Source organism: Muntiacus reevesi, chromosome 1 (genome assembly GCF_963930625.1).
Source record: "Muntiacus reevesi chromosome 1, mMunRee1.1, whole genome shotgun sequence".
NCBI lineage: Eukaryota > Metazoa > Chordata > Mammalia > Artiodactyla > Cervidae > Muntiacus > Muntiacus reevesi.
In genome coordinates, this window is record NC_089249.1 from 163,997,484 (window position 1) to 164,020,980 (window position 23,497).

The 23,497-nt window shown below is 58.2% G+C and overlaps 1 protein-coding gene across 3 annotated transcripts in view; it reads right to left on the bottom strand.

Moving 5' to 3' along the window:
* Positions 1-20,256, bottom strand: part of KCNQ4 (potassium voltage-gated channel subfamily Q member 4) — a 56,346-nt gene extending 36,090 nt beyond the window's left edge. For all 3 annotated transcript variants that reach the window (XM_065915336.1, XM_065915326.1, XM_065915346.1), the window contains exon 1: positions 19,677-20,256. In XM_065915336.1, coding sequence (XP_065771408.1) covers positions 19,677-19,990 — 314 coding nt within the window. In that variant the 5' untranslated portion in view covers positions 19,991-20,256. The remainder of the gene's footprint in view (positions 1-19,676) is intronic.
* Between the last annotated feature and the right edge of the window lie 3,241 nt (positions 20,257-23,497).

A 23,497-nucleotide genomic window follows, 5' to 3' on the forward strand; every position in this document is an offset into this window, starting at 1 on the left:
CTGTTCTACAGAGGGTGGTCAGGGAGAGTGGCATTGAGAAGGTGACATTAGGGCAGAGACCTGAAGGAAATGAGGTGGTGAGCCATGCAGGTAGGTGTCAGAGAAGAAGGTTCTGAGCAGAAGGAAAGATAAGTGTAAAAGACCTGTCCAGAGGGTGCCTGGTGTGTTCCAGAACCATCAAGAAGGGAGTGCTCCCAGAGAGGAGTGAGGAAGGGGGGAGTGGTAGGTGGTGGAGGGGGGAAGCAGATCATCCACTAGCTATCGTGAGGTTTGGGGCTTTTAGTCCAAGTGAGATGGGGAATTCTAAGCAGAAAATAACATGATCTGACTTGCGCTTGCAAAAGACCACACAGGCTGTTGAGTGGAGAACAGACTATGGCAAGGTAAGGGGATGGAGGCGTGGGCTATGGCGTTTGCCCCTGCCTTGCATCGAGAAGCTAATGGTATATAATCCAAGTAAGAGATGATGGTGACTTGTACAAGGGGGAGTAGAGGTGACAAGAGGCAAGCAGATACTGACTATATTTTGTCACCAAAAGATCCCTTAGAGTCAATCAATCCTCTCTTTAGAAATGGGAAACTGGGTCATAAGGTAATGTTTGTTCTTCTCTTTCCATAGAAGGACCCAGGCACCCACCCCTCATCCCCACCTTAAAATTTTCTTCCTCTGGGCGGCAGGCTGGAGTCTGCCCCTGCCCTTCCTACTCTATGTGTCAGGGTGGCACTGGATTCAAGGATTACACAGGCCTCCAGCTGCTTGAGCCTGTCAGGGGTCAGGGTCACCTCTAAGAAGATTCTGTCCTCTGAATCAGCAGAACTTGTGCAAAGGGGGAAGAGGGGAGGGAGGGAAGAGTCAAAAGAGGGGAGAGAGCTGAGTCCCCGCCACTTGGTTCTCAGCACTCCCAGAGCAGAGGGCACCAAGAGCTGACAGGGTGGAACAGGAGCTTCGGGGAGGGCTGGGTCCCCTGGGGAGGATGACCTGGGGAGTCCTGCAGACTCAGCCATTGAAGATCTCATCCAGTGGGAGGCTGAGGGGAAATGATGGGAGAGGAGTGTTCGGATGCCTTTGCTGCTAACAAGCAAAGCAGCATGCAAACTCGCAGGCCACACCTGGGGCTGCTGGTTACAGATGCTGCTCTGAGAGCCATGCTCAGGGTGGCAACCCCAAATCCAGGACCAGCCAGACCAAATCCAGCAAGACTGGCTCCAATGGGCTCGGACAGCTGAGAAAGGCTGGCTGAGTGACACTGGCCTGTTCCACGGTCAAGAGGGAGGGGCGGCGAGGAGGGTCTTAGGCTTTAGGCTGGAAGCACGTCTGCAGACATCCCCTCAGTTTCCTTGGGTTTTAAGGGGAGAGGTTCTCACTGATTCAGAGTCCCCTAAAAGGCAAGGGCCTGCGCGGTGGCTCCAAGAAAGGGATCAGGGTTGGGGGCAGCAGAAGGGGAGGCACAGGCTGTGGGCAAAGCTAGGGACCTGGATCAACAGGCTCTCCATCCTGGCTCTGCCCCACCCGGAAGCTGTGTCTGAGTTTCAGTTACTCCTCAGGGAGAGGAGGGGGTTGAGGAAAGGTCTACAAGAGCCCCCATTTTCTGCTGACCTCTCTGGGACTGGTGATCTTGGCTTCCCAATGGGAAATGAATGAAGCTGCCCATCCTAAAGAACTTCTAGAGTCGCTGGAAGTGGAGGGTCTTTTACATTTCATTTGCAGGGCACTCCTGTGTGTGGAAAGTCTAGAGAGACCTCCTTCAACCTCCAAAGTGTGTTAGTTGCTCAGTGGTGTCTCACTCTTTGCGACTCCACGGACTGTAGCCCACCAGGTTCCTCTGTCCACGGAATTCTCCAGGCAAGAATACTGGAGTGGGTAGTCATTCCCCTCTCCAGAGCATCTTCCCAACCCAGGGATCTAACCTGGGTCTCCCGTGTTACAGGCAGATTCTTTACCATCTGAGCCACCAGGGAAGCCCCTCAACCTCCAAAACTCCCCTATAATTGGATAATGATAGCAAGGAGGAGTCAGGGTAGATCAAAGCAGGACTTCCAAAAGCTCATTAACCACAGAAAGAGGGAAGAGGTCAGGGGAAGGGGACAGATTGCACCTCTAGTCCCGGCGCCCCCTCCTCTCCTGAGGAAGACAGAACTCTACACGTTTGAGAACCAAAAGAAACAAACCCCTACCAGGTTCAAGAACCCAGACTTAGCTGCATGACCTTGAGCAAGTGAACTGTCTCTCTCTGGGACTCAGTTTCTCCGTCTGTCTAATGGGGCCAATGATCCCTCTTGCGGCAGCTTGGAGGCAGGGATTTGGCTCGCTTGAATCCCGCCCAGAGGGGTTGCAGAAAGACTTGGGTTCACTTCGGGACAAGGAGGAGGCTGACAGCAGGCGGGGCTCCTCGGGAGAGGGAGGGGTTCCTGGCAAGGAGGGGTCCAGAGGGACTCCTCCCTCGGCACGGCCTCTCTCCCTTCCTCCCCAGGGTCCCCTTCCCGCTCCGGGGTCGGGGAGGCTGACCCGGCCTTGTCGGCGCGGGGAGGAGCTACTGGAAGGGGCGGGGCGCGGTGGTGGGCGGGGCTCCGGGCGGTCCCTGGAAGGGGCGGAGCGTCGCCGACACCCAGCACCGCTCGCGGGAGGGGCGCGGGCGGCGCTCAGGCTCAGGTTACCTCCCTGCGGCCTCCCCCGCCCCGCCGGCTTCTTTTTCCGTTTCCAAATTAACAATTGAAAACGCTGCGGCCTGAAAGGCGAGCAGCGGGCCAAGCGGAAAGTGTGAAGGTGCCGCTGCGTCCCCGTGGACGGGGGCCGAAAAGGGGGCGCGACACCCTGTCCACGGCTAGCTCACCCACCAACGCCGCTTGCTGGGCACGGAGAGCCCCGGAACGCAGAGGTGCCAAGGCCCCTAAATCGGGTCCTGGACTGATCCGGCCCCTGGTACTGCTCTGGCCAGTGTTGTAGGACCCAGTGCCCAGACTCAGGGTGGTGCCAGCCCCCGAGGAGGGTGGGGGGGAGGAACTGGGGCTGGGTTACTACTCTCGAGGCTGAGTGCCCAGGAGGGGCAGCCCGGTGCCAAGCAGCACCCTCATCGCGCCGTCCTTAAGGGCTCCCAGAGTCAGATAGGTTCGCGCGTGAACCGATCAAACCAGGCATGTCACCTTACAGAGACTCAGTTTCCTCATCTGGCAAACGGGGAGAGAAGATACACGGACCATAGGGAGCTGGTCGTGGGGACTAAATTAAATGAGAGGAACCATGAGGCTGGCCACAGTGAACACAGTAGACAGTGGCTATTATCTTGGTTGACAATGATGATGATATTGAGCCCTTGGCATGTCTCCACCTCTACCCACAGCCAGAGGAGCTGTCCACCAATGGGGGACACTGGAGCTGACAGGTCTTTCCCTCCCCTCGCTTCCTTGGGGCTTCCCAAAGCCCCACATGATAAAGAACTGAGGCCAGGAAGTTTCTTGTGAGGGGCTCAAAGTCACAGGTAAGTGAAAAAGACTAGGGCCTGAGCCCGGGTGCTGCCCCGAGGCCCCAGGTTCATCATGGAGATGAGTGGTCCCTGGGGTTGGGACCATGATCATTGAATCCCCCTCCTCAATATTCTGAAGATGGGTGCTAATGCCAGGGCAGCTGGAATGAATGAGAGGGTAATGGAGAGAGGCCCCACTCCTGGGCATCCAACGGCATGGGCCAAAGAGCCAGAGGGGGGACATCAGGGAAAGATACAGTGTCTAGGCCCCAGCCCCCCATGATGTAAGCTCCATGAATGAAGCAACTTCTCTCGCCACTATCTTTCCCACACCTCAGACAGAGCTTGGTGCAAGAGCAGCTTATCAATATTATTTGAGTGAATGAGTGAATGAACAGGTTCCCTCCTACACAGCTGGGGGCTTCCACTTGCCACCTATATGGTGAGATAAGTGTGGGAAGAGGTGCTTCTCTCTCCAGCATGGAGACCCAGGGCAGCGGAATGGTGGGGGAAAGAGGCAGAAACCAAGACAGAGCAAAGGGGGACACAGGAGAGGAGGTTCCAGAAGGCAAAGTTGAGACCAACTCTTTCTTCCCAGCCCCTCACTCCTGTCCTGCCAAGCACTCACCCCATTCCTCCTCCCTTCTTCCCTCTTCACTGATCACCAGGACTCCACTCCATCCCCAACCTCACCCCAGTTCACTTAACCTTGCAGTCCGAGCACGCCTCCCTGACTTATAATCCTACAATGACTCCTCATGATTCACCACCTGAGGTTGAGGCTGTACACACACTAGGCACTGGCCACACTCCACCCTTCCATACCCTGTCTATTTCCACCTTGGTGACTTTCGTGTTCTCTCCTCTCCTCAGGATGGTCCCCCTTCTTCCCCAAGAATCCCTGATCTGCTTTGAGGAGTGCTAGCCCAGCCCCTGGTTGGGATTCCTGGCCCCCTCTGGGGACCCCAGGACCACTTTGTGCAGAGACAGTTTCTTCCTCTGTCCACTCCCACCCCACCATCACCAGCTCATTAGGATCCATCCATCAAGGGTAAAGCCTGTTCTGACTCCTCCGCATCTCCCAGGCTGGCCAAGTAGAAGCTCAGACAGTATCTGGGAGGAAACAAGAAGACCCAGGTCTCCAGGGCCTTGAGCATCCGTGAGTCAGGAATTTCCCACAGTCCTCTGCAGCTTGAGATTTCTGGGTAAGGGCACCTTGGGGTTCCTACAGAGGTGGGTGGATGGAGGGAGAGCCAATGCAAGTCCATCTTGAACACTGGTGAGACTGGGAAAGAGTACAAATGGAGACCCACGCACTATAAGCCAACAAGCTGTTAAATAAAAGATGTTCTATCCTTCTTGACATATTCACCTTCGTGCCGATCTGGAGGGCTAGGTTAGAACTTAAAACCTTTGACTCCTTGGTGTCCCATGCTAGAATTTGGCAGAGAGGGGACAGCCAGCCCCAGCTCCTCTCCAGTACCCAGCCCCTGGTGTGCCCTCTTCTCCTCCCACACTGGGCTCATTCCTCACTGGAAGGGCCTTGGGTACATTCCTGTGGCGGCTCCAGCCTGCTCTCATCTACACTGGCTGCAAACGTTTGCTCTTGATCCTAGGAGCACTCACACAACACTGGACCTTGGGCTGGTGAACCAGTCAAGAGGCCTGTGCCAGCCCTGAAACGGGAACTCCAGGGTCCCCTGGAGTGTGTTCTAGAATAAGGCGGTTCATGCAGAGGCTCCAGGCTGGTGGCATGCAGGGCCATAGAGGCTGAGTGGGCAGAAGTCTGGAGCCCCACCCTTGGTTCCACCGAGAGCAGCTCGGCTTTAATGTATTTATGTATTGTACTCCTGTGTCACGATTCCTTTAAAGAACTAGATCTACTGCCTAAAAGTTTGCACCATCAGGACCCTTTCCTCCTGCTGAACTGTGGGGAAGCTGAGGTGACAGGGACCACAGTCATACGACACTTTAGAGCAAAGGCAGAGCTCGATCCCAGGACTCTGGCCTCCCCAGGCCCTGGCCTTCTTGAGCACATTTCTGATCAGTAAGACCCAGTGCCTCTAGCAGACATGCCACTGGGAGGTGGTGAGCGCCCAGTCCCTGGTGGGGTTTAAGCAGGCCTGCTGCTGGGGCCTCCTGCCTTGCCAGGGACTGGACCCTCCACTCAGGACGCTCAGCTCAGGAGTGGATTGAGAGGCCAGACCAGGCCTGAGAAGGAGAGGGAGTCCTGGTATAAATAACCGTGGGGGGCCGAGATGTTTGGGCCCGTCTCCTGGGAGACGGCTGTGTTTACTGCCCAGCAAGGGGGGGGCGGGCGGGCACGGCCCACACATTTGCCTCCCTGACTTGTAGCCAAATTTCTCCAGGAAGGGGTGGCCCAGCATTAGCCCCAAACACTCAGAACTCTGCATCCCTATTCTGGTCCTCTCCCTAACTCTGCCCCAGCCTGAGCCCCAAACCTCCCTGACACTGCCCCCATCCTTGAGCCCCAAACGCTGCATGGCACCGCATCTCCACCAGTCACAGACGCCCCTGCATCTGCCCCCATAAGTTCCAGCTCGGCCTCGGTTGGTGTGGGGGCGGGGCGGGGAGCATGAGCAGGACAAGGGAAGGCCCCAAGCAGAGGTGCTGGGTGCTTGCCAGGGATTTGAGCTGGGGCCACTGGGCATGGAGGGGTGGCTGGCCAGGGACAAACCTCTCCCACGGCCCTGGCCAAGACAGAAGAGGGCTGCAGCCCCCAGATTAGAGAAGAACAAATCCCTCTCCCCACCCTGCGCTCACCCCATGCCTGTCATGTGCAGGGCATTAGATGGCCAGACTCCAACGTGGGAGGAGCTGGCAGGTGCCCTGTTAGTCATCCACGACCAGCTCTTCTCTCCAGCCAGCCAGGCCACAAGAAAAAAACCTTGAGGCAGGAGGGCAAGTGGAAAGGTCCCTTCCCCATGGGGCAGCAGCTGCAGCCTGGCCCAAGCACAGAAGCACAGGGGTTGATGTGAGCTGAGTTCCAGCCTGCCAGCCAGCCGAACCTCACACACACACACACACACACACACACACACACTTTGGCCAACCAACGGATGGAGCTCGCTTGGGACACCAGCTGCTTTTCACTGAGAGCTCAAAATAGGAGCGTGTCCATCAGGGGTCCTAGACAGGTGCCCAGACACCTGGGCTCCAGCCCCATATCAGCCACTTCTCCGCTGAATGCCCTTGGGCAAGTCACTTCTCCTTCCTGAGCCTCAGTATAAAAATAGTGTAATAAATATCTTCCTCCAGCATTGTGAGAATTCAGTGAAATTCACTGAGTAAACATTAATTAAGCCCCGTGATGGGTCAGGCATGCCTTAAAGCTTCAAATGGGAGAGGTGACGCTCTTCTCACAGTTTGAGGCAGCATTTTGGACCCCGAGGCTGAAACTCAGAGATGTGAAGAGACCTGCCCAAGACCACGTAGTGGGGACCTGAGCCCAGGCCAGCGCTGCAGAGAGGTTTGCACTGTTCTTTACTGTTGATGGGGACAATCGGGACTCTTGGGCTGAGCCTGGGCTCTGCCACTAGCCTAAGTTTGTTCCATGCCCTCTTCCGGGCCTCAGTTTCTGCATCTGTAGACTGAGGGGCTGGGAGGGAGCAGTGATTTCCACACCCTAACTGGCAGACAGGGAGTTCAGCAGGCTAGGCCCTGTGGGCTCTGCCCCTTTCCCCAGGGCGCCCCACCATCCACTGGGCCAAGCCCGGGTGCTCTTGTGGGGCAGTTCTAAGCTCACTGTTCTGGAGTCCCCCACAGACCCCCGACCCCCATCAGGACCTGCAGCTACCCACTCTGCTTCCAAGGCCTCTTTCAGCTCATTCACACACACCTTCCCCCAGGCCAGGCTTTGCATAAGCAGCTGAACTTTCCATACAGGCAAAAACCCTAGGGCTTCAGGCCAGGTCCAGCCTGGCCCTGGCAGGGTTAGTGGGCAGCTCCAGAGGAGCCGCTCAGACGGCTGGGCCGTGAAGGGAAGGCAGAGGGAAAGAGAGGCCCGGCAGGTGGCAGCCCCAGAGCTCCCCACGGGAGTCTGCTCCCCTTGCTAGACCCAGAGGGGCGTTTCTCAGTCACCAATTCGTCCATGGCACTCTTGTCCTCGGTTCCTTCCTGAACCCAGCCTCCTCCAGGGAGTCTCTGCTCCTCAGCCTGGAGTTCTCAGCCTGGCCTCGCTCATGCGCCAGCCTGCTGTCTGCACACCTCCCGCCCCATCCAGGCTCCCACTCTCCTGCCCTCTCTCAGTTCTTTGCAAAGGTCACGTTCGGCCCCACCTCAGGGCTTTGCCCATGCTAGTCCCTCGGCCCAGAATGCTATTCCCTCCTCCTCTTTGCCTGGTTGACTCTGACTCTTCACGTTTCAGGTCTCCGCTGAAACTTCTTCCTCTGGGAAGCCTTCCCAGTCACTGCCAGTTTGGGGCTGGGCTCGACTCCTCTGAGCTGGGCCCCCACAGGATTCCACCCAGACAGCTGCCAGCTGCCTGGCACATCTCCCGCCAGGGAGCAGGGGAGAGTCTGATTCATTGCTCTGTCCCCAGCTCTTGGGATAGGGCCTGGCCCCTCAGGGACTGCCAGGCAAGGCTTCCCAAATGAAAGAGCAAGAAAGAGTAGAACTGGGGTACAGACAGAACCTGAACTTTAAGGCTTAGCTGGTTGTCGAAGCAGCCTCCCAGCAGGCAGGCCCATCAGGGCAGTTAGGTATGCATGTGTGTGCTCAGTCGTGTTCAACTCTGTGACCCCAGGGACTGTAGCCCGCCATGGGATTCTCCAGGCAAGAATACTGGAGTGGGTTGCCTAAGCCATCAGGGAAGCCCCCAATTAGGCATAATCTGGTGGGAAAGATGACGGCCTCTAGAGCTAGATTCTGGGGTATGACTGACTCCTGGCCCCACGACCTATACTCAGGCAAGTTACTCAACCTCTCTGTGCCTCAGCCTCCTCATCTGGAAAATGGGCATAACCATAGGACCTAACCTCTGCTGGTCACTGAGAGGAAAAAGTGAAAGAAAAAACGGCAAGTCCTCAGAGCAGTGTCAGCACACAGCAGGTCCTCCATAAGCATGGGCTGTTATTATCTTTATTATTATGAGAGGCCCAACAACAAGGGAGGCTGAACCTCAGAGAGGGAGGTGACTGCCTGAAGTCACCCAGCAAGAAGGTGTCTCTTGCTTTCCCAGCCCAAACAGCACTCCCCATGTATACTGCAAGTGTCCCCCACCCCGGCTCACCCCCTGGAGCCCAGTGAACCCACTCCCACCTTCTCACATCACAGAGGCCCTCCCCCTCAGGCTTCAACTTGGTCCTCCTGGATACTCACGCTTAGTGGCTGCGTGACAGGGCACCTGCTGACCATTTAAGCTATGGCCTTCCCTGGTAGCTCAACTGGTAAAGAATCTGCCTGCAGTGCAGGAGACCCTGGTTTGATTCCTGGGTCGGGAAGATCCCCTGGAGGAGGGCATGGCAACCCACTCTAGTATTCTTGCCTGGAGAATCCCCATGGACAGAGGGGCCTGCCGGGCTACAGTCCATGGGGTGACAAAGAGTCGGACACAACTGAGATCCTAAGCACAGCACAGCACCCTCCTCTATACAATAGAGTAATGACAGTGCCTACCTCCTAGGGCTCTGAAAAGGACTAAATGAAGTACAATAGCATGTGGAAAATACCCCATATCTGGCACCACCATACCCCATACAGGTTAGGCTATGAAACTCATTAGTATATGAAAACCGTTAGAACTCTGGGCCTCTCAGCCTGGCCCCGGTAGGTTGTCACAGAGACCCCCTCCACATCGCCTTGCCCCCAGGCCTCCAGCTACACTGCAGGGGCTCCTGAGAAAAGGAATTGCCAGTCCGAATACATGCTCTTCTAGAACCCATACTCTTCCCCCCCACCCCCGACCCCCACAATGTCCCACCTGGGGGCTGAAACCAGTGCAGGCCAGGGTGAGAAGAGGGAGCGTGCGCTGGGGAGCAGAGAGGGTGGAAACGCGGGAGGGAGGCCCTCTGCTCCTCACAGCCCTTTGTAGCACCTGATGCTGGGGGCAGGCAGAGATGATAACTGTCCTTCTCCATGGATGATGGGAAACGGGAGCCTGAGTGAGGCTGAGTCACCTGCCTGAGGTTACACAGTCTTTAAGAAGCAGAGGTGGGCACCGACCCCCAGCCGGCTGATTCTGGGTTCAATGTTCCTTTAACGGAGGGGTAAGCCCTGATCCTGGGTGACCTGCCCCATCCTCCCTGCAGACCAGTCTTGGCAAGAGCCCTGGGCTGGTCCTCGCTGCACTCCAGGGCAGGCTGGCCCTGAGGCCCAGGAGAAATAGACAGGGCAGACTGAGGCTCCCCCAGCCCTCTAATCCTTCCATTCCTACCTGGACTCCTCCCACTTCTGGTCCCAAAGCTCAGGCGGGAGGAGGGAGGATGGCGCCCAGACTGAGGGATTTCACGCACGGGTAAAATTTTCAAAAACAATTTAGGGACAGCGTGAGGTTGTCAACTTTTTTATTTCGCCAAGTAAGGACATTCTTTAAAAAATTCCCAGGCCCATCATTTCATAAAAGAAAGGACATAATCTCAGACTAAATGACAGTCCTTTAAATGGAATAAATTTAGCTTTATGAAAAAGTCACAACGTTGTCCTTATTTCTCTCAGTTTTGCCTTAGGTCACTGAGAAAAGCCCGGGTCTGCTGATGCATGTGAGAATCCCTTGGAGCTTAGGCTTGGGAGTCGCAAAAACCTGGGTTTGAATCCTGACTCCACCATGGACAAATCTCTTGGTGCACATGATTCCCGCCTTCTGAGCCTCAGTTTCCTATCTGCAAAATGGGAACATGAATAGTGCTGCCAACAGCAATACCTGGGGAGCTAAGTGGTCTAGTGTTTGCAAAGCCCTAGTTCTGAGAAGAGATCAATCAAGCCTGGGCTCCCAGCCAGTGGTGCCTCCCTGACCTGCCGCTGCCTATGGTTCTCCGTCACCCAAAGGGTAAAGCCCACCTTTGAAGCCCGACCCTCGGGGCCTTGGACACACCAGACTCTGCAGATCCTGAGGCCAAGAGGGTAGAGGAGCAGAGTCCCACCTCAAAGCCCTTTCTCTGGCTGTTGCCGCCACCTGGAGCGCGCTCAGGACAAAAATGGCAAGCGTTTCCAGCTCACTGCCTGCACCCAGAGGACCTAGGGGTCCTTTTTCCACTCCTCTCTAATCAGCAAAACCTTTCTCATCCTTACAGCCTGCCTCAATGTCACCTTCATTCCCTGGCTCAGCAAACATTCACTGATTACCAACCAAGAACTGTGCTCGGCCCCCACCACTGAGCGGAGCCCAGAACACACAAGGGCGGGTGCGTAGGGCTCAGGGGTCTCTGCAGGGCCCCCAGTCAGGCTTCGGGTGGGGCGCACAGGGAGTGATTCCAAGAAGAAGCGGTGGTTCAAACTGGGATTTGAAGGATAGATAGGAGTTCTCTGGATGATGGGGTGGGCGGGAGAGGGGAGGGAGTTTGAGGCAGAGGGAAAGCATCTGGAGTATTTAAAAGCCCACCTGGGCACACTCCAAGCTGTTTCTTAGGTGAGGAGCCAAGGATGCTTGAGAAAGGGTTTCCTGACTTGGGCCCTGGGGGTGAAGTCACTGTTGGGGAGGGGAGGGTAGATCTGGAGACAAATGCCAAGCCTGAGGTTCCTTGGGGATGAAGAGGTAAGGGGTCCACAGGAAGCTTAGGGATGAAACTGCAGAGCAGGAGGCTGTCATCACAGAGGTGACCCGCCCCCAAGTCACAGGAGTATGTGAGTCACACCCTCACCCACAAAGAAATTGTACATGGAGAGGAGGGCCCAGGAGCCCCAACATTCAAAGAGCAAAAGGAGGAGGCAGCTGACAGAACCCTGGGAAGAGCCCAAAGCAAAGGGCCCGTGTGAGCAAGGAGGCAGCAGGGCAACATCCCAGGAGCCACATCCTGGGTTCAAATCCTGTTTCAACAACTTATTAGCTATGTTGACTTTGGGCCTTACTTTCCCTATCTGTAAAATGGGGCTAATTTATTTTTCAACAAAAAGGAAGACAGAGGGCATGGGGTTGGAGGGAGAGGCATGGTTCATATGTTCCTCCCCCATCCTGTGTCTCTCCCACCAGATGGATACCAGTCCCCAGAGGCTGGAAGATTAGATGAGTAAATGAAATCTACTGAAATGAAAATGCCCCCAACTCTCAGAGGACCAGGCAGAACTGGCAGGCAGCTTCCATCTGTTCTCAGCAACTCTAGCACAACTCTCATCTATTGCAGAGGGGAGGTGAAGAAGGCCCCAGGTGTGCTGAATTCTTCCTCCGGGCCTCAGTTTCCCCAACTGTGAAGTGAAGCCATGACCTGCTTGAGCTCAGAGGCCCTTCTGCTTCTGATGCTCTGCAACAGGATGAATGAAGGAAGGGTGAGGGAAGAAAGGCCTGATCCAGACCTGCCGGTCTTGCCCCAGGGAAGGCGGTCCCACACAGTTCTGGGGCCTCATTGTCCCCAGGGCCGGGTCCTTCCGGAAGAGGGTGGCAGCCGGGCCAAGGAGGGCAGGAGCAGAGGCGCCGCGATTGTGCTGACAGAGCAGTTCCTTCTCCCTTTTTCTCTCCCTACCCCTCCCCTCCCAGGGGAGAGCCGAGCCCAGCAAAAAATAAACCCAAAGACAGTGACCTGGACGGGCCTGAGGCTCCCAGGGAGGAGCAGCAGGGAAGCAAGGATGGAGGAGAGGTGGCCTATGGCCACCCTCCCTAAAAGCTCAAGGGTGCCTGATCTGTTCCTCCCCCGCCCCCCACCAACACAGGGGCCCAAGCAGCTCTATCCACTCTCCTTCTTTTACACTGTGAGGGGCAGCACCACTTGCTCGATAGGGATAATGAGCAGGGTAAATCTTGTCCAGCCCAGCCTGAGATGGGTTCCCCAGCGTTGGAAAGGGTACCCCAGGGAATCTCACTCTGCCTCCTGGTGTGGAGCAGTCAGTCCTTCCTGCTGTCTGACCTCCGTCTTACCTGCTTCAGTGGGTCCATTTATCTCCAGCTCCCCCCCACTTCCCCAGCTGCCTGGCCTGGATGTCTGAGGAGTCTCAGGAGAAAGTGTTCCCCAGATTTCCCTGCAGGGATTAGGGAGGGCCCCTGGGCTGGAGACCCCACTCCACCCACTGCTTTCCAAATCTCAGAGAGGAAGGAATCGCTGAATCCCTGCTCCCTCGCCTCCCTCCCTCAGGCACTGCCCACGGATTCCCAGCCCAATTAGTCTTCTGCCTGGGGCTGCCCCTCCCATTCTCACCACCCCCCCAGGTGCCAACCCCCAGGGCAGACAGATCCTGCCCGAGGGACAAGTTGCCCAGAAAACCTGGAGTCCTGCAGGGGCGGCTTTATGGGGCCCTCAGAAGTCTGACCAGCACGCTCTCCCCAGCCCCCCAGAGTCCCCACTGGAGGCAGGCAGGCTTTTGAGTGCCCTTCTCAGTGCTGCCCAGTCCTTGGGGGGGCTCAGGGAGAAGGTGCTGGAGAAGAACTCCCACCACCCCGCACCCCACAAGACTGAAGGTCTGAAACAGCGGCTCCTCCCATTCATCCTGAGTCCCACTGTGCCAGGCAGCCCTTACCAGCCCACTTTCCCGTTTAGCCCCATTTTACAGAGGGGGGCAGTGAGGCTCAGGGGCTGGGGTGGAGTCAGGGGCAGGCACCTTCCCAGCAAGTGTTGGGATCGAGACCTCGCAGTCTCCTTGGGGATACCCGGTGCCTATCCACAGAACAGCGTGCTCAGGAGAGAGTGGGGGTGGCCCTCCCCTCCCTGCCTGTGCCCCTGGGCCCCACAGCTCCACTTCCACCTGCCCGGGCCCAAGCTAGCTGCAGGGTTTGACCTCAGCTCTGCAGCAACACCCTCATGGATGGCCTCCTCTTTGTACACACACAGATACGCACACACCTCCACCCTCTCTGGGAGCCCCTGGGAGAGGAGGCAGGAGAGCCCAGTGGTCCAGACAGACGCCCCCACCACCGCCGCCAGGCTGGGGCAGACATGCTCTGTCTCTCTGCCTCCCCAGACCTGGTACAGAGTTGATGCTCTTTAACTCCATTTGTCAAGTGAAGGGAGGGACCGTAAGTGAGACGCTAGGCACCCTGCTTGGCGTCCTGGAGCCACCATCTCACTCTCTGCGTGACCCTGGGCAGGTATGTGAGGCCCCCTCACCAGCCCCACTTCCCTCGAGTGGGCATGAGCATAACAACGGTGCCAAGCTGATGTAATGACTGCGAGGGTTAACAGAGAGAGTGCCACGCAGCATTCCTCAGACGCCCGCAGAGACGCATTCTCTGGCTCCCCATGCCCAGCCGCTCACCCGCAACCCAGGGGAACAGGGGAACGCAGCTCCTGCTCTGTCCTGGGGAACACCCAGACACATCCACGGTGCTGACAAGGACATCCATCACATCTCTCCCTGGGGAGGAGCACGAGGACAACAACAACAATATAATAATAATGGTGATACTCAGGTGCTTTCCCTCACTTGGCCCTGACAGTTCTAGAGGCAGGTATTATGAGTCCTCTATTCTTTTCAGATGAGAAAACAGAAGCTCAGAGAGGTTAAGTAACTTGCCCAAGGACACATAACTGCCAAGAGCAGAACCAGAAATGAACCTGAATCTGGCAGATTCGGATCCCATACTCTTAACCCGCTGTGGGGCAACCTTTGGGGAAATGAAAAATCCCCCCTATTCCTCCATCTCAGCCCGACAACTGTCAGATACTCAGAATTCCCTGCTGGGCCCCATAGCCTGTAAGAAGGTTGGCCCTGGCCAAAGACCCACAGGTGTGCATGTTGGGGGAGGAAGGGAGCTGAGAAAACCTCCAGCTGGCTTCTCCAAATCTGAGGAAGTTCCCCACATGGCCTCCTCTGGGTCTGCAGAGCCTTCCTCTCTCCCTGTTCCCCAGGCCATTTCAGCTCCCTTGACTGGCTCTGAGAATTTATCACCCACTCAAAGTGCTGCCATCAGCCTAAGAATAATCACCTCTTGAAACTCTCCTGGCTCCAACATTCTGAAAATATAGATTTCTGCAGCAACAGACCCTGAAGTTAGACATCCAGCAGGGCTTCCTCAATGGAAGGAACGAATGTATTGTGGAGCTGGGATAGGGGAGTAGACAATAAGAGATCCAACATGCTCCAGTGACCCCTATAGAGAATGTGGAAAGGAGGGAGCAAAGGAGTGGAAGGGGAAGGGAGAGAGATAGAAGAAGGGCTCAAGGGCTGGCAGGATAGACTCTCCACTTCCCCTCTTACAAAGACCAAACTAAAGGACTGGGACCGAAAAACAGCAGTACAAAAAATCTGGGTCACACCCCAAGACTTTCGCCATTGCAAGGCCAAGTTCTTGGAGCAATCTTCCTGATCAGCTGAAAATGAAAAATAGTATCTAAAGTCCTGATCTGGGACTCCCCTGGTGGTCCAGTGGCTAAGAATCTGTGCTCCCAATATAGGGGGTCTGGGTTCAATCCTTAGGCAGGGAACTAGATCCCACATACTGCAACTAAACTAAAGATCCCAAATGCTGCAGTGAAGATCCTGTGTGCGGTGCAGCCAAATAAGCAAAAACATTAAAGTCCTGATCTGAGTGCTCGGGCCTGGTACACTGGGAGGACCCTGAGGAGTTGGGTGGAGAGGGAGGTGGGAGGGGGGATCGGGATGGGGAGTACGTGTAACTCTATGGCTGATTCGTGTCAATGTATGACAAAACCCACTGAAATGTTGTGAAGTAATTAGCCTCCAACTAATAAAATAAAATTTAAAAAATATATATATAAAGTCCTGATCTGAGAGGCAGAAGGCCTCGGTTCCAGGCACAGTTCTAGCGCCAGCTCATCAGATGTGACCTTGGGCCAGTACCTGCTCCTTTCTGTGCCTCAGTGAAGCCAGCAGTAGACCACAGGGCCCTTCAGGAGACACAAAGGCTGGCAAAGTGCTAGGAAGTCAGCCACCCGCTCCCACATGGATCTGGGGCTGCCCAAGGCAGATGAAGAAACACACACAGACCCATAGGGCACCCCTGCAGCTGTGGAAAGGCAGGGGCAGCAAACTCAAGAGACGGGACCGACTCTGCCCTGTTCTAGGTCTAGGCTGGGGCGCAGACCCAAGTGTGCATCTGTGAAGACAGAGAAAAGGTGGGAGCAGTTGTGCATCAGACTTCTTCACCTTGGATGTGTGCTAGGGGTGCCCTTATGACATGCACAGGCAGGTATGTCCCAGTTGCTGAGAGTGCATGCGTGAGACAGACCGATGGGCATATAGTGGGGATGTGTGTGTGCAGAACCGTTGCCGTACACAACCGAAGTGTGACTGCACGTGTGAGGCAGGGCAATTGCCACCCAGCTCCCAGGGTTGGGGTGCCGGCTGGAGCCAAGGTGCAGGAGGAAGACTGTGCGGGCAGCCCCAGCTCTGGGCTGAGGCTCCTCCATGCTGATTGCGGGACCTCTCCTGAGCCTCAGTTTCCTCACCAGCACGAGGAGAACCCCAGCACCCACCTTGCCGGGCTGCTGAAGGACACAACAACATGGTTTATAGAGGATGCTTAGCTCGGTGCTTGGCACACAGCTGATGATCCACATGTGATCAGCAATTTCAGTTCAAACTTCAAGAGCCAACCCAGGCAGCCTCGGGGAGCAGCGGGGAGACCCTGCACAGGGAGTCAGGCGTCTTCGGCTCCAGCCCTTGCACCTGCCACTAATCTACTGTGTGATGGGTCTCCAGAGCCTCGGTTTTCTCATAAACAAAATGGGGATGTCAAAATGTGTGGCCCCACCTCCCAGGGAGGCCTGGGGGCTCTGGTCACCCTTTGCTGGCCATGTTCTTTCTCAGACAGTCAGGGTGGGAGGTGGGGGGACGCCGAGGGCTTCGGGAGCTGCCGCTGTCTCCTTCCCTCCCCATTCCCACAGCTTCTGACCCCAGGGACAAGGCTGCCGGAGGATGTTTACAGAGCATAAAACTTCACTTAGAGAAAGTTCGCGGGGCAGTTGGGGGCTGGGAGCTGTAAGAGTCCCAAAGCAGCGCAGCAGTGTGGGGAGATGGCGCTTTGCTCGGACTTGCCCCTTCCAGCCTCTGACTTCAAAAGGGAGGCCGGCGTGGCCCTTGGCAGGGGGCAGCAAGGAGCAAACATCCCTTCCAAAGGCTCGGAAGCAGGACGGGCAGTGATGTGGTGTTTCTCAAAATTCAGAGAGCGGGGCCTGTGAAGAGTTGAGGGCTGAAATCAAGGACTGGGGCCCAGGGGAGGAGAGTGGGGGCTTGGTGACAGGACCAAGGGCCTGGAGGGAGGCGGGAGAGCTCGCAGAGCCAGCAGTCCCTCCTTCTGGATCTCAATGAGAAGACAGGAGTCAGCGGTTCCTGCTTCCCAGCGGCTGCAGCCGCTGGCGGGAGAGGCGGAACCAGGGCTGGTCCTCTGGGCAATCGCCCACACCTCAGGGCCAGAGAAGGTGCGGGTTCTGGGTGGGGCCCAGAGGGACCTGGCTGGCAGGTGTGAGGAAGGTGTGCCCTGGGGTGAAAGGGCCAGCTCACCTCCATTCCCTCCTCCCTGAGTCCTTCTCCCAGAGGCTTCCCTCCTGGGGCCCCTCCCACCAGGGCCCACATCTCAGGCAAGGGGGTCCTAGCTACCTGTGCACCCTGGACTCCCCTCGTTTGGGCTGCCTGTGAGGCTCACTGGGGATGGGGGAAGGATTTGGACCAAAAGTGGAACAATCGGGCTCGAAGTCCAATGGTGGGAAGCACTTCCTGGCTTGCCCAAGACCCTGCAAGGAGTGACCCCGCATCTGGACCTTCTCAAGAACAGGAGAGGCCTCCCAAGCAGCCCCCTCCCCCAAGCCCAATATACCATCCATCCCTCACGCTCCCACAGGCCCCGGCGGCTCACCAAAGTCCTTCCCACCCGTTGCTCATGCAAGACGGAGGCCCACAAGGCTGGGGTCTCTCCCCACTCTGATGGCCCAGAGATCTAAAGCTCAGAGAGCTGTGGCGATCAGCCCAAGACTGCACAGCACGCAAAAGGTGGGGCTCCTGACCCCTCAGTCCTCCCTGACCTCTAAGATGAACGACCAGTTCCCTGAGACCCCCAAACGTCTGGACATTTTCGTGCCGCGTTTCGTCTCCCAGAGCTCCCAAGAGATGCCTCTGCCTTGGGCTCCTGGGGACAAGTGGTCAGAACCAGCCTGGCCCTGGCCAGGGCATTCCTGGCATCCAGAAAGGGCAGGATGTGGGGCAAAGGTACCAGCCGATTTAGCTCCTGGAGAGGAAGGAGCGGCCCCTCCAGAGGAGGGGAAGACAGTGTTGGCCAGAGGACACGAGACGGGTCCTTCACCCCCAGTGACCCTTACAGGGGCTGAGAGGCCGGGCCTGGGGCCTAAGGACCCCCACCACAGTGCCCTAGTGCTTCCCAGGCCCAGCCTTGCCTTGGAAAAGTCATGTCCCGAGCGGAGCCTGCGGAGTGTCTCAGGCTCCGCGAGCACCTAAGCTGTAGGGTGGGCAAGGGCATCTCAACGCAGTGGCTCTTAATTAGCAGTCCCCTGCCCCTCATGCCTGATGCCACTGTCCCTGCTACCCCAACACAGAACCCACAGCACTCCAACAGCCCTCTCTGCAGCAGAAAATTCACCCAGGCCCTCCCAATGGGCACTGGGGATTGGGCTACTCCTAACCACTGACCCTGACCCTAAGTCTGACCTCATGTCTAGAGTAATCTCAACTCTCTGCTCCACCCCCACCTGGCCCACCCGAGGTCCCTGCCCCAAGTCGTGGCTGTCATCCCCTGCAGGCTGGCACCGAGGTGCAAAAAAGGGAACATTTCCTCCCCTCCCCTCGGAAATTCTGTGGGCAGGCAAGCAGGCAGCAGTGGGTCAGGCAGAAAGACAGACCAAAGACAGGTGGAAACAGACAAGTAGAAGAGTGGCAGTCAGGTGGAGAGGCAGATGGACAGACAGGCACACAGATAACTGGACAGGTCAACAGAGGGGTGAAAACAGACTAGCAGAAGGAGAGATGAAGACACAGGACAACTCACACACAGACAGAAACTCACTCTGGCAGAAGGACAGTCAGACAGGCAAAAGGACTATAAGATAGTCCAGTGGACAGGCAAGGGGACCACCCAGGAGACCCTAAGAGCAGAAGGCCCTCTCTGGGGGCAGCAACAAGGGATTCATATCAGCACAGTTTCCAGGGACCAGAGGTCTCTCTCTCGGGCACCTTCGAGCGTCCCAGCTCCAGGCCCAGTCTTTCAACTGATATCTGCTGGGCCTCTCATGTTCCCGGCTGGGCCAGGCCGTCCCCCAAGACAGAGCTCTGAGCTGCCAAAATTCACTCTTTACATCCAAGAAGGGTCAGTGTTTTTGAAAGTTGTAAGAGCCTGGTGAGAGGGAGGATGGGGCCCACAGCCTGAGTGTTTCCAAACCTACCCCTCTCCTCTTTCTTTTCCCCTGGGGGTGCGCAGAGCCAGGCCTGGTGCTCCCTGGCGCGCCCAGGGAGCCGGGCAGGCTAGCTGGCCGAGCCCACAGGGCGGGCGGCATGGCTCACTGCTGCCGTGGGGAAGTTGAGGGTGGAAGGGAAGACTGTGTGAAGACTCACAGAAGTCAGCACACGACAGTGTCAGAACTCTGGTGACTCAAGGGGACTCCCAAACACCTATAATTGGGGGCCAGTCCTGGGCTGGGGTGGAGGTTGTCCCTGGAGAGGGACATCTCTGGGGGGAGCCCAGGTGGGAACCTACTGCAGCTACAGAGCTGTGGAGAGGGCGAAAGGGTCCTCTGTGTCCGGGACACAGGGAGACAGAAGTGAGGAAGAGAGAAAAGGGAGCCACACTTCAGTGACTCCAGATTGGAGAGAGACGGGGGACAAGAAGCAGGACGTGGGGAGTACCTGGAACAGAGGCGCAGGGGTTGGAGAAAGGATGGAAATAAGGAATTGAGGTGGGGGAGGTCAGAAGCCAGGTCAGGCAAGGGTCAGGACTTGGAGAGCGGGGATTAGGGTCAGGCTGAGGGGGATCAGAAATCAGGCTCAGGTCTGGGAGCAGAGCGATGAGGGTCTGCCGGCCTCGGGGCTGGGGGGCAGGAGGCGGAGCCAGGGCGGGGCGGCCGTCCCCCCCGGGGCCCAGGCTCCAGCAGGGGCCGCGCGGGGCGGCAGCGCGAGGGCGCGGCCGGGGACTCGGGGTCGCAAACTCACATGAAGACGTGGTAGATGAAGGCCCAGCCGCGGGGTCTCTCCAGCACGTTGTAGACCCAGTTCTGCAGGCGGCGGTAGCGCTTGTGCGCGGCGGAGGAGCGCTGGCCACAGGCGGAGCCCGAGCCCGAGCCTGGTCCTGCGAGGGGTGCGCCCGGCGGCAGGGGGCTGCCCAGGAGGCCCAGGCGACGCGGGGAGCCGCCCCCGCCCGCCTCGCCCCGCTCGCTCTGCACCGCCGTGAGCGCCACCAGCTCCGCGCGGGGGGCGTCCCCGGGCGGGGGGACCAGGCCGAGCCGGCGCGGGGGGGCCTCGGCCATGGGCGGCGCCGGGCGGGAGGGGGCCGGGGCCCGGGTCCGATCCGGGGCGGGGGCGCGCGCGGGGCGCTCAGCGGCGCATGGCTCGGACCCGGAGCCGGCGGGGCGGCCCGGGGCGGGCGCGGTCGGAGGGGGTTAGGGGTCGGGCCGGGGCCGCTCCGGGGCCGGGGGCGGGCGCTCGGAGTCGGGGGGCCGACGGAGCCCGCGCTGACCGCCCGCTTCCCCGGCGACTGGGGCGGCTCTTTCCGACTCCAACTCTCTTATTACGCGCTCCATGCCGCTCGCCTTTCCACCTGCCGCCGGCGCGCCGCTCACATGTCAGCCTCCCCCGCCCCGCCCCACCCCCGCCGCCCCCGCCCGCCCCGAGGCCGCCTTCCCAAATCGGGAGGGAGCGAGCTAGCCGGCGAGGCCGGGCGGAGGGAGGGGACGCGCGGGGAGGCGGCGGGAGGACGCCCCCGCTGCGCAGGCCGCCGAGTCGGGGCGGGGGCCGGACCGAGTGGCGGTGGCCCCCGGGGGCAGCGCCTGGGCCGGGCGGCCTGCGGGTGCGAGCCGCGCGCCGGGCTTCGCGGGGCGGCGTGGACCCGAAGGCTGGGCTGGGGGCAGGCGGGACGCCTCCGGTGTGGTCGCCGGAGCGAGGAGTCGCTGCCCGGCGGCGGAGGGGACGCGCGTCCCGCGGAGCTTAGGAGCGAGTGGGTGCAGACGGGCCCGCTGTGTGTCGAGTGGGTGGCTGTGGCTCCGCGAGGTGGTGGGGCTGAGTCAGCAGGGGCGGGGCGGGGGCACGCGGTGGATGGGTGTGCAGGGGCCCGCCCGCGGAGGGTGGCGGTGGCCCCGAGGTGTGCCCCGTCGGCTTGTGCCCCGTGCACGTGGCGCGTTAAGTGTGCCCGCGCAGTGTGTGGCGGGGTGCGCTCTTGCCTGAACGGCCTGCGCGTGTAGCACTGTGGGGCTCAGGTGTGTCTGCTTTCCCACCGCACCTCTGTCCTTCCCTTCTTTAGGATGCGGGAAGAGCCCCGCTTAGGCCACGCTGCCCCCAAAGTCTCCTCGGATCAGAGGGGCCTGCTCCGCGCCAAGCCGGTCTGAAGCGTAACCTTGCCTCGCCTCCGGGTCAGGGCGCGGTTCAGGGCACACGGGTGCTGGGAGGCGAGCTCTGAACCGGCACGGAGGCCAGACGGTTGCCCACCCCCACCCCCACCCTCCCGCAGAGGTTCACAGAATCCCACCCCAAAACGGCGAGACTTTTCCCCGCTGGAAAGTTCTTGGTGCCTGACCTACTTCTCTAGCTTTGGGGGAGGCCCTTTCATTCCCGTTAACCCCCCTTGGTCCCGCCCACGGTGGTCGTTTGTGTTTCCCCATCCTCCTCCCCTCTTCCCCCGACCAAAGCTTCGGCCACACCAGCCGCTCCCTCCGCAGGCCCTGCCCCAGGGTGAAGCGCTTCCGCAGCAAACTCTTCCCGGTTCCTCCGGGAGGATCTCGGGGGACGGAGCCGAGCGGGAGGGGCGGCGGAGGGGGCGGGAAGGAGAGCTCGATTCTCAGCTGTCAGCAAAGGCAGCATTGATCTGCTGAGCGCCAGTGGGGGAAGGAGAGAGAGGGAGAGAGGCAGACCTGCTGGCGGGCAAGGAGGGGGCTGCAGGGACCTGGGGGTCCCGGACTGGGCTTGGCAGTCGGCTTGCATCCCTAACCCTTTCCCCTCTGAAAGACAGGGGCTGCCCTGGGGTCTAACCTGAATCTCTCTGGCTGCCCCTGGCTCCAGGTACACTTTGGGCCAGAGCTGGTGCCCCAGGGGAAGGTTATGCCTCTTCCTCCTTGGTAGCTGGGGAAGGTTTCTGGACCCCAGGGCCCAGCTGTGGCGGCACTGCTAAAGCTGGGTTAACCCCTCCTCTCTCCATGAGCTGAAGCTAGCATCTAGCGTCCCTTAGGTATGCAGCACTACCTTTACAGTCGCTAGGGGACCTCTTGACTGTGCTTCCCCAATCAGGGGCCCTGGGGGTAAGACTAAGGTCTGGGGACTTGAATGGTGGGAAGGAAAGCAGTTGGAAGGGATCTAGGGGGTTTCCTGAGGTCTTTTTGAGGCTCTTCTTCTGTGGCAGAAGTGGCGCTTGAACACACCCTCATCAACACCCCTTCCTTTGTGCTGCCCTGGTGGTTCAGCTGGTAAAGAATCCACCTGCAATGTGGGAGGCCTGGGTTTGATCCCTGGGTTGGGAAGATCCTCTGGAGAAGGGAAAAGACTACCCACTCCAGTATTCTGGCCTGGAGAATTCCATGGACTGTATAGTCCATGGGGTTGCAAAGAGTCGGACACAACTGAGCGACTTTCACTTCACTTCTTCAGCAACAGCCAGAAGGGCTGAAATTGAGTCTGTTTTGGGAACGCCAAGCATCAAGTGCGGCATCACCTCTGGATACCACGGCTTTCTTCCAGTGTGTGAGGAGCCCTCACTGTCGGGAGAGGGTCTCCCATCCTCTCCCAACTCCAGCTCCAGATGAGCCTCTCAGAGGCAGCAAGAGGAAGAAAAAGACTGTGAGTGTAACTAGAGGGATGGAAGTTAGATCTCAAGAGGAAGTTTCTTGGGGCCCAGAGGCCTGTGTCTCCTGCAGAAGCATGTGTAGTGGGATAGGCCCACCGCTTTTTAAAGCGCAGAGTCATGTGAGAGTTTCCTGGTGGCCTAGTGGTTAGGATTTTGGACTTTTACTGTCATGGCCCGGTTCAGTCCCTGGTTGGGGAAGTGAGATCCCACACGCAGTGTGGCAAGGACAAATAATAATATTGATAAATAAAGTGGAGAATCATGGAACTTTTCCTAAGGAGTGGAGGGATGGGGATGATGGTTCTGGGAGGATGTAAGCAAAGTTTTGTGTGTGTATGTGTATGTGCATGCACGTGTTCACCCACACTTGGGAAAGTGAAGAAGGCAGAGGACACAGTCCACTGCAGAGAGGACAGGTGGCCACTCTGAGGGTCACCCAGTGGCCTTCCTGCCCCATCCGGATTCCAGGACATGAGTATGACCGGAAGGAGGGCCTTTCCCCAGCGCAGCCTTTAGTAATTAAGACACTTTTCTGAGCCCACAGCTATCTCAGGCGCTCTCAGTCAGCCTCCCTGCTGGAGGTGAGGGAGGGGGGCAGGCTGTGGTTTCCCACCCTCCTCCCGCCCTCTCTCCCACCTGCTCCCTTCACTCCGCCCTCAACATCTTCCTTCCAACTCACCTCCCCTCCCAAGCCCCCACATCTCTTCCCGGTAACACCGCCCAGAAGACATCCCGCTCTGCCCTGACTTGCTCACTGTCCCACCTGGGCAAGTCCATGCCTGGCTCTGGGCTTCATGTTCCCCATCTGTCCACAAGAAGGGGCGGGGCTCCGGGATCGTCTGTAATTCATCATTGTCACTTTCATCCATCAATGGAGCAAGTATTGATTGAGAGGAAGGGTGGGCAGGGAGAGAGCTCCCATTTGCTGAGGACCGACTGTGCCAGGCCCCGCCTCTGCTGGGACCAGAGCAGCCCTTTGCATGTG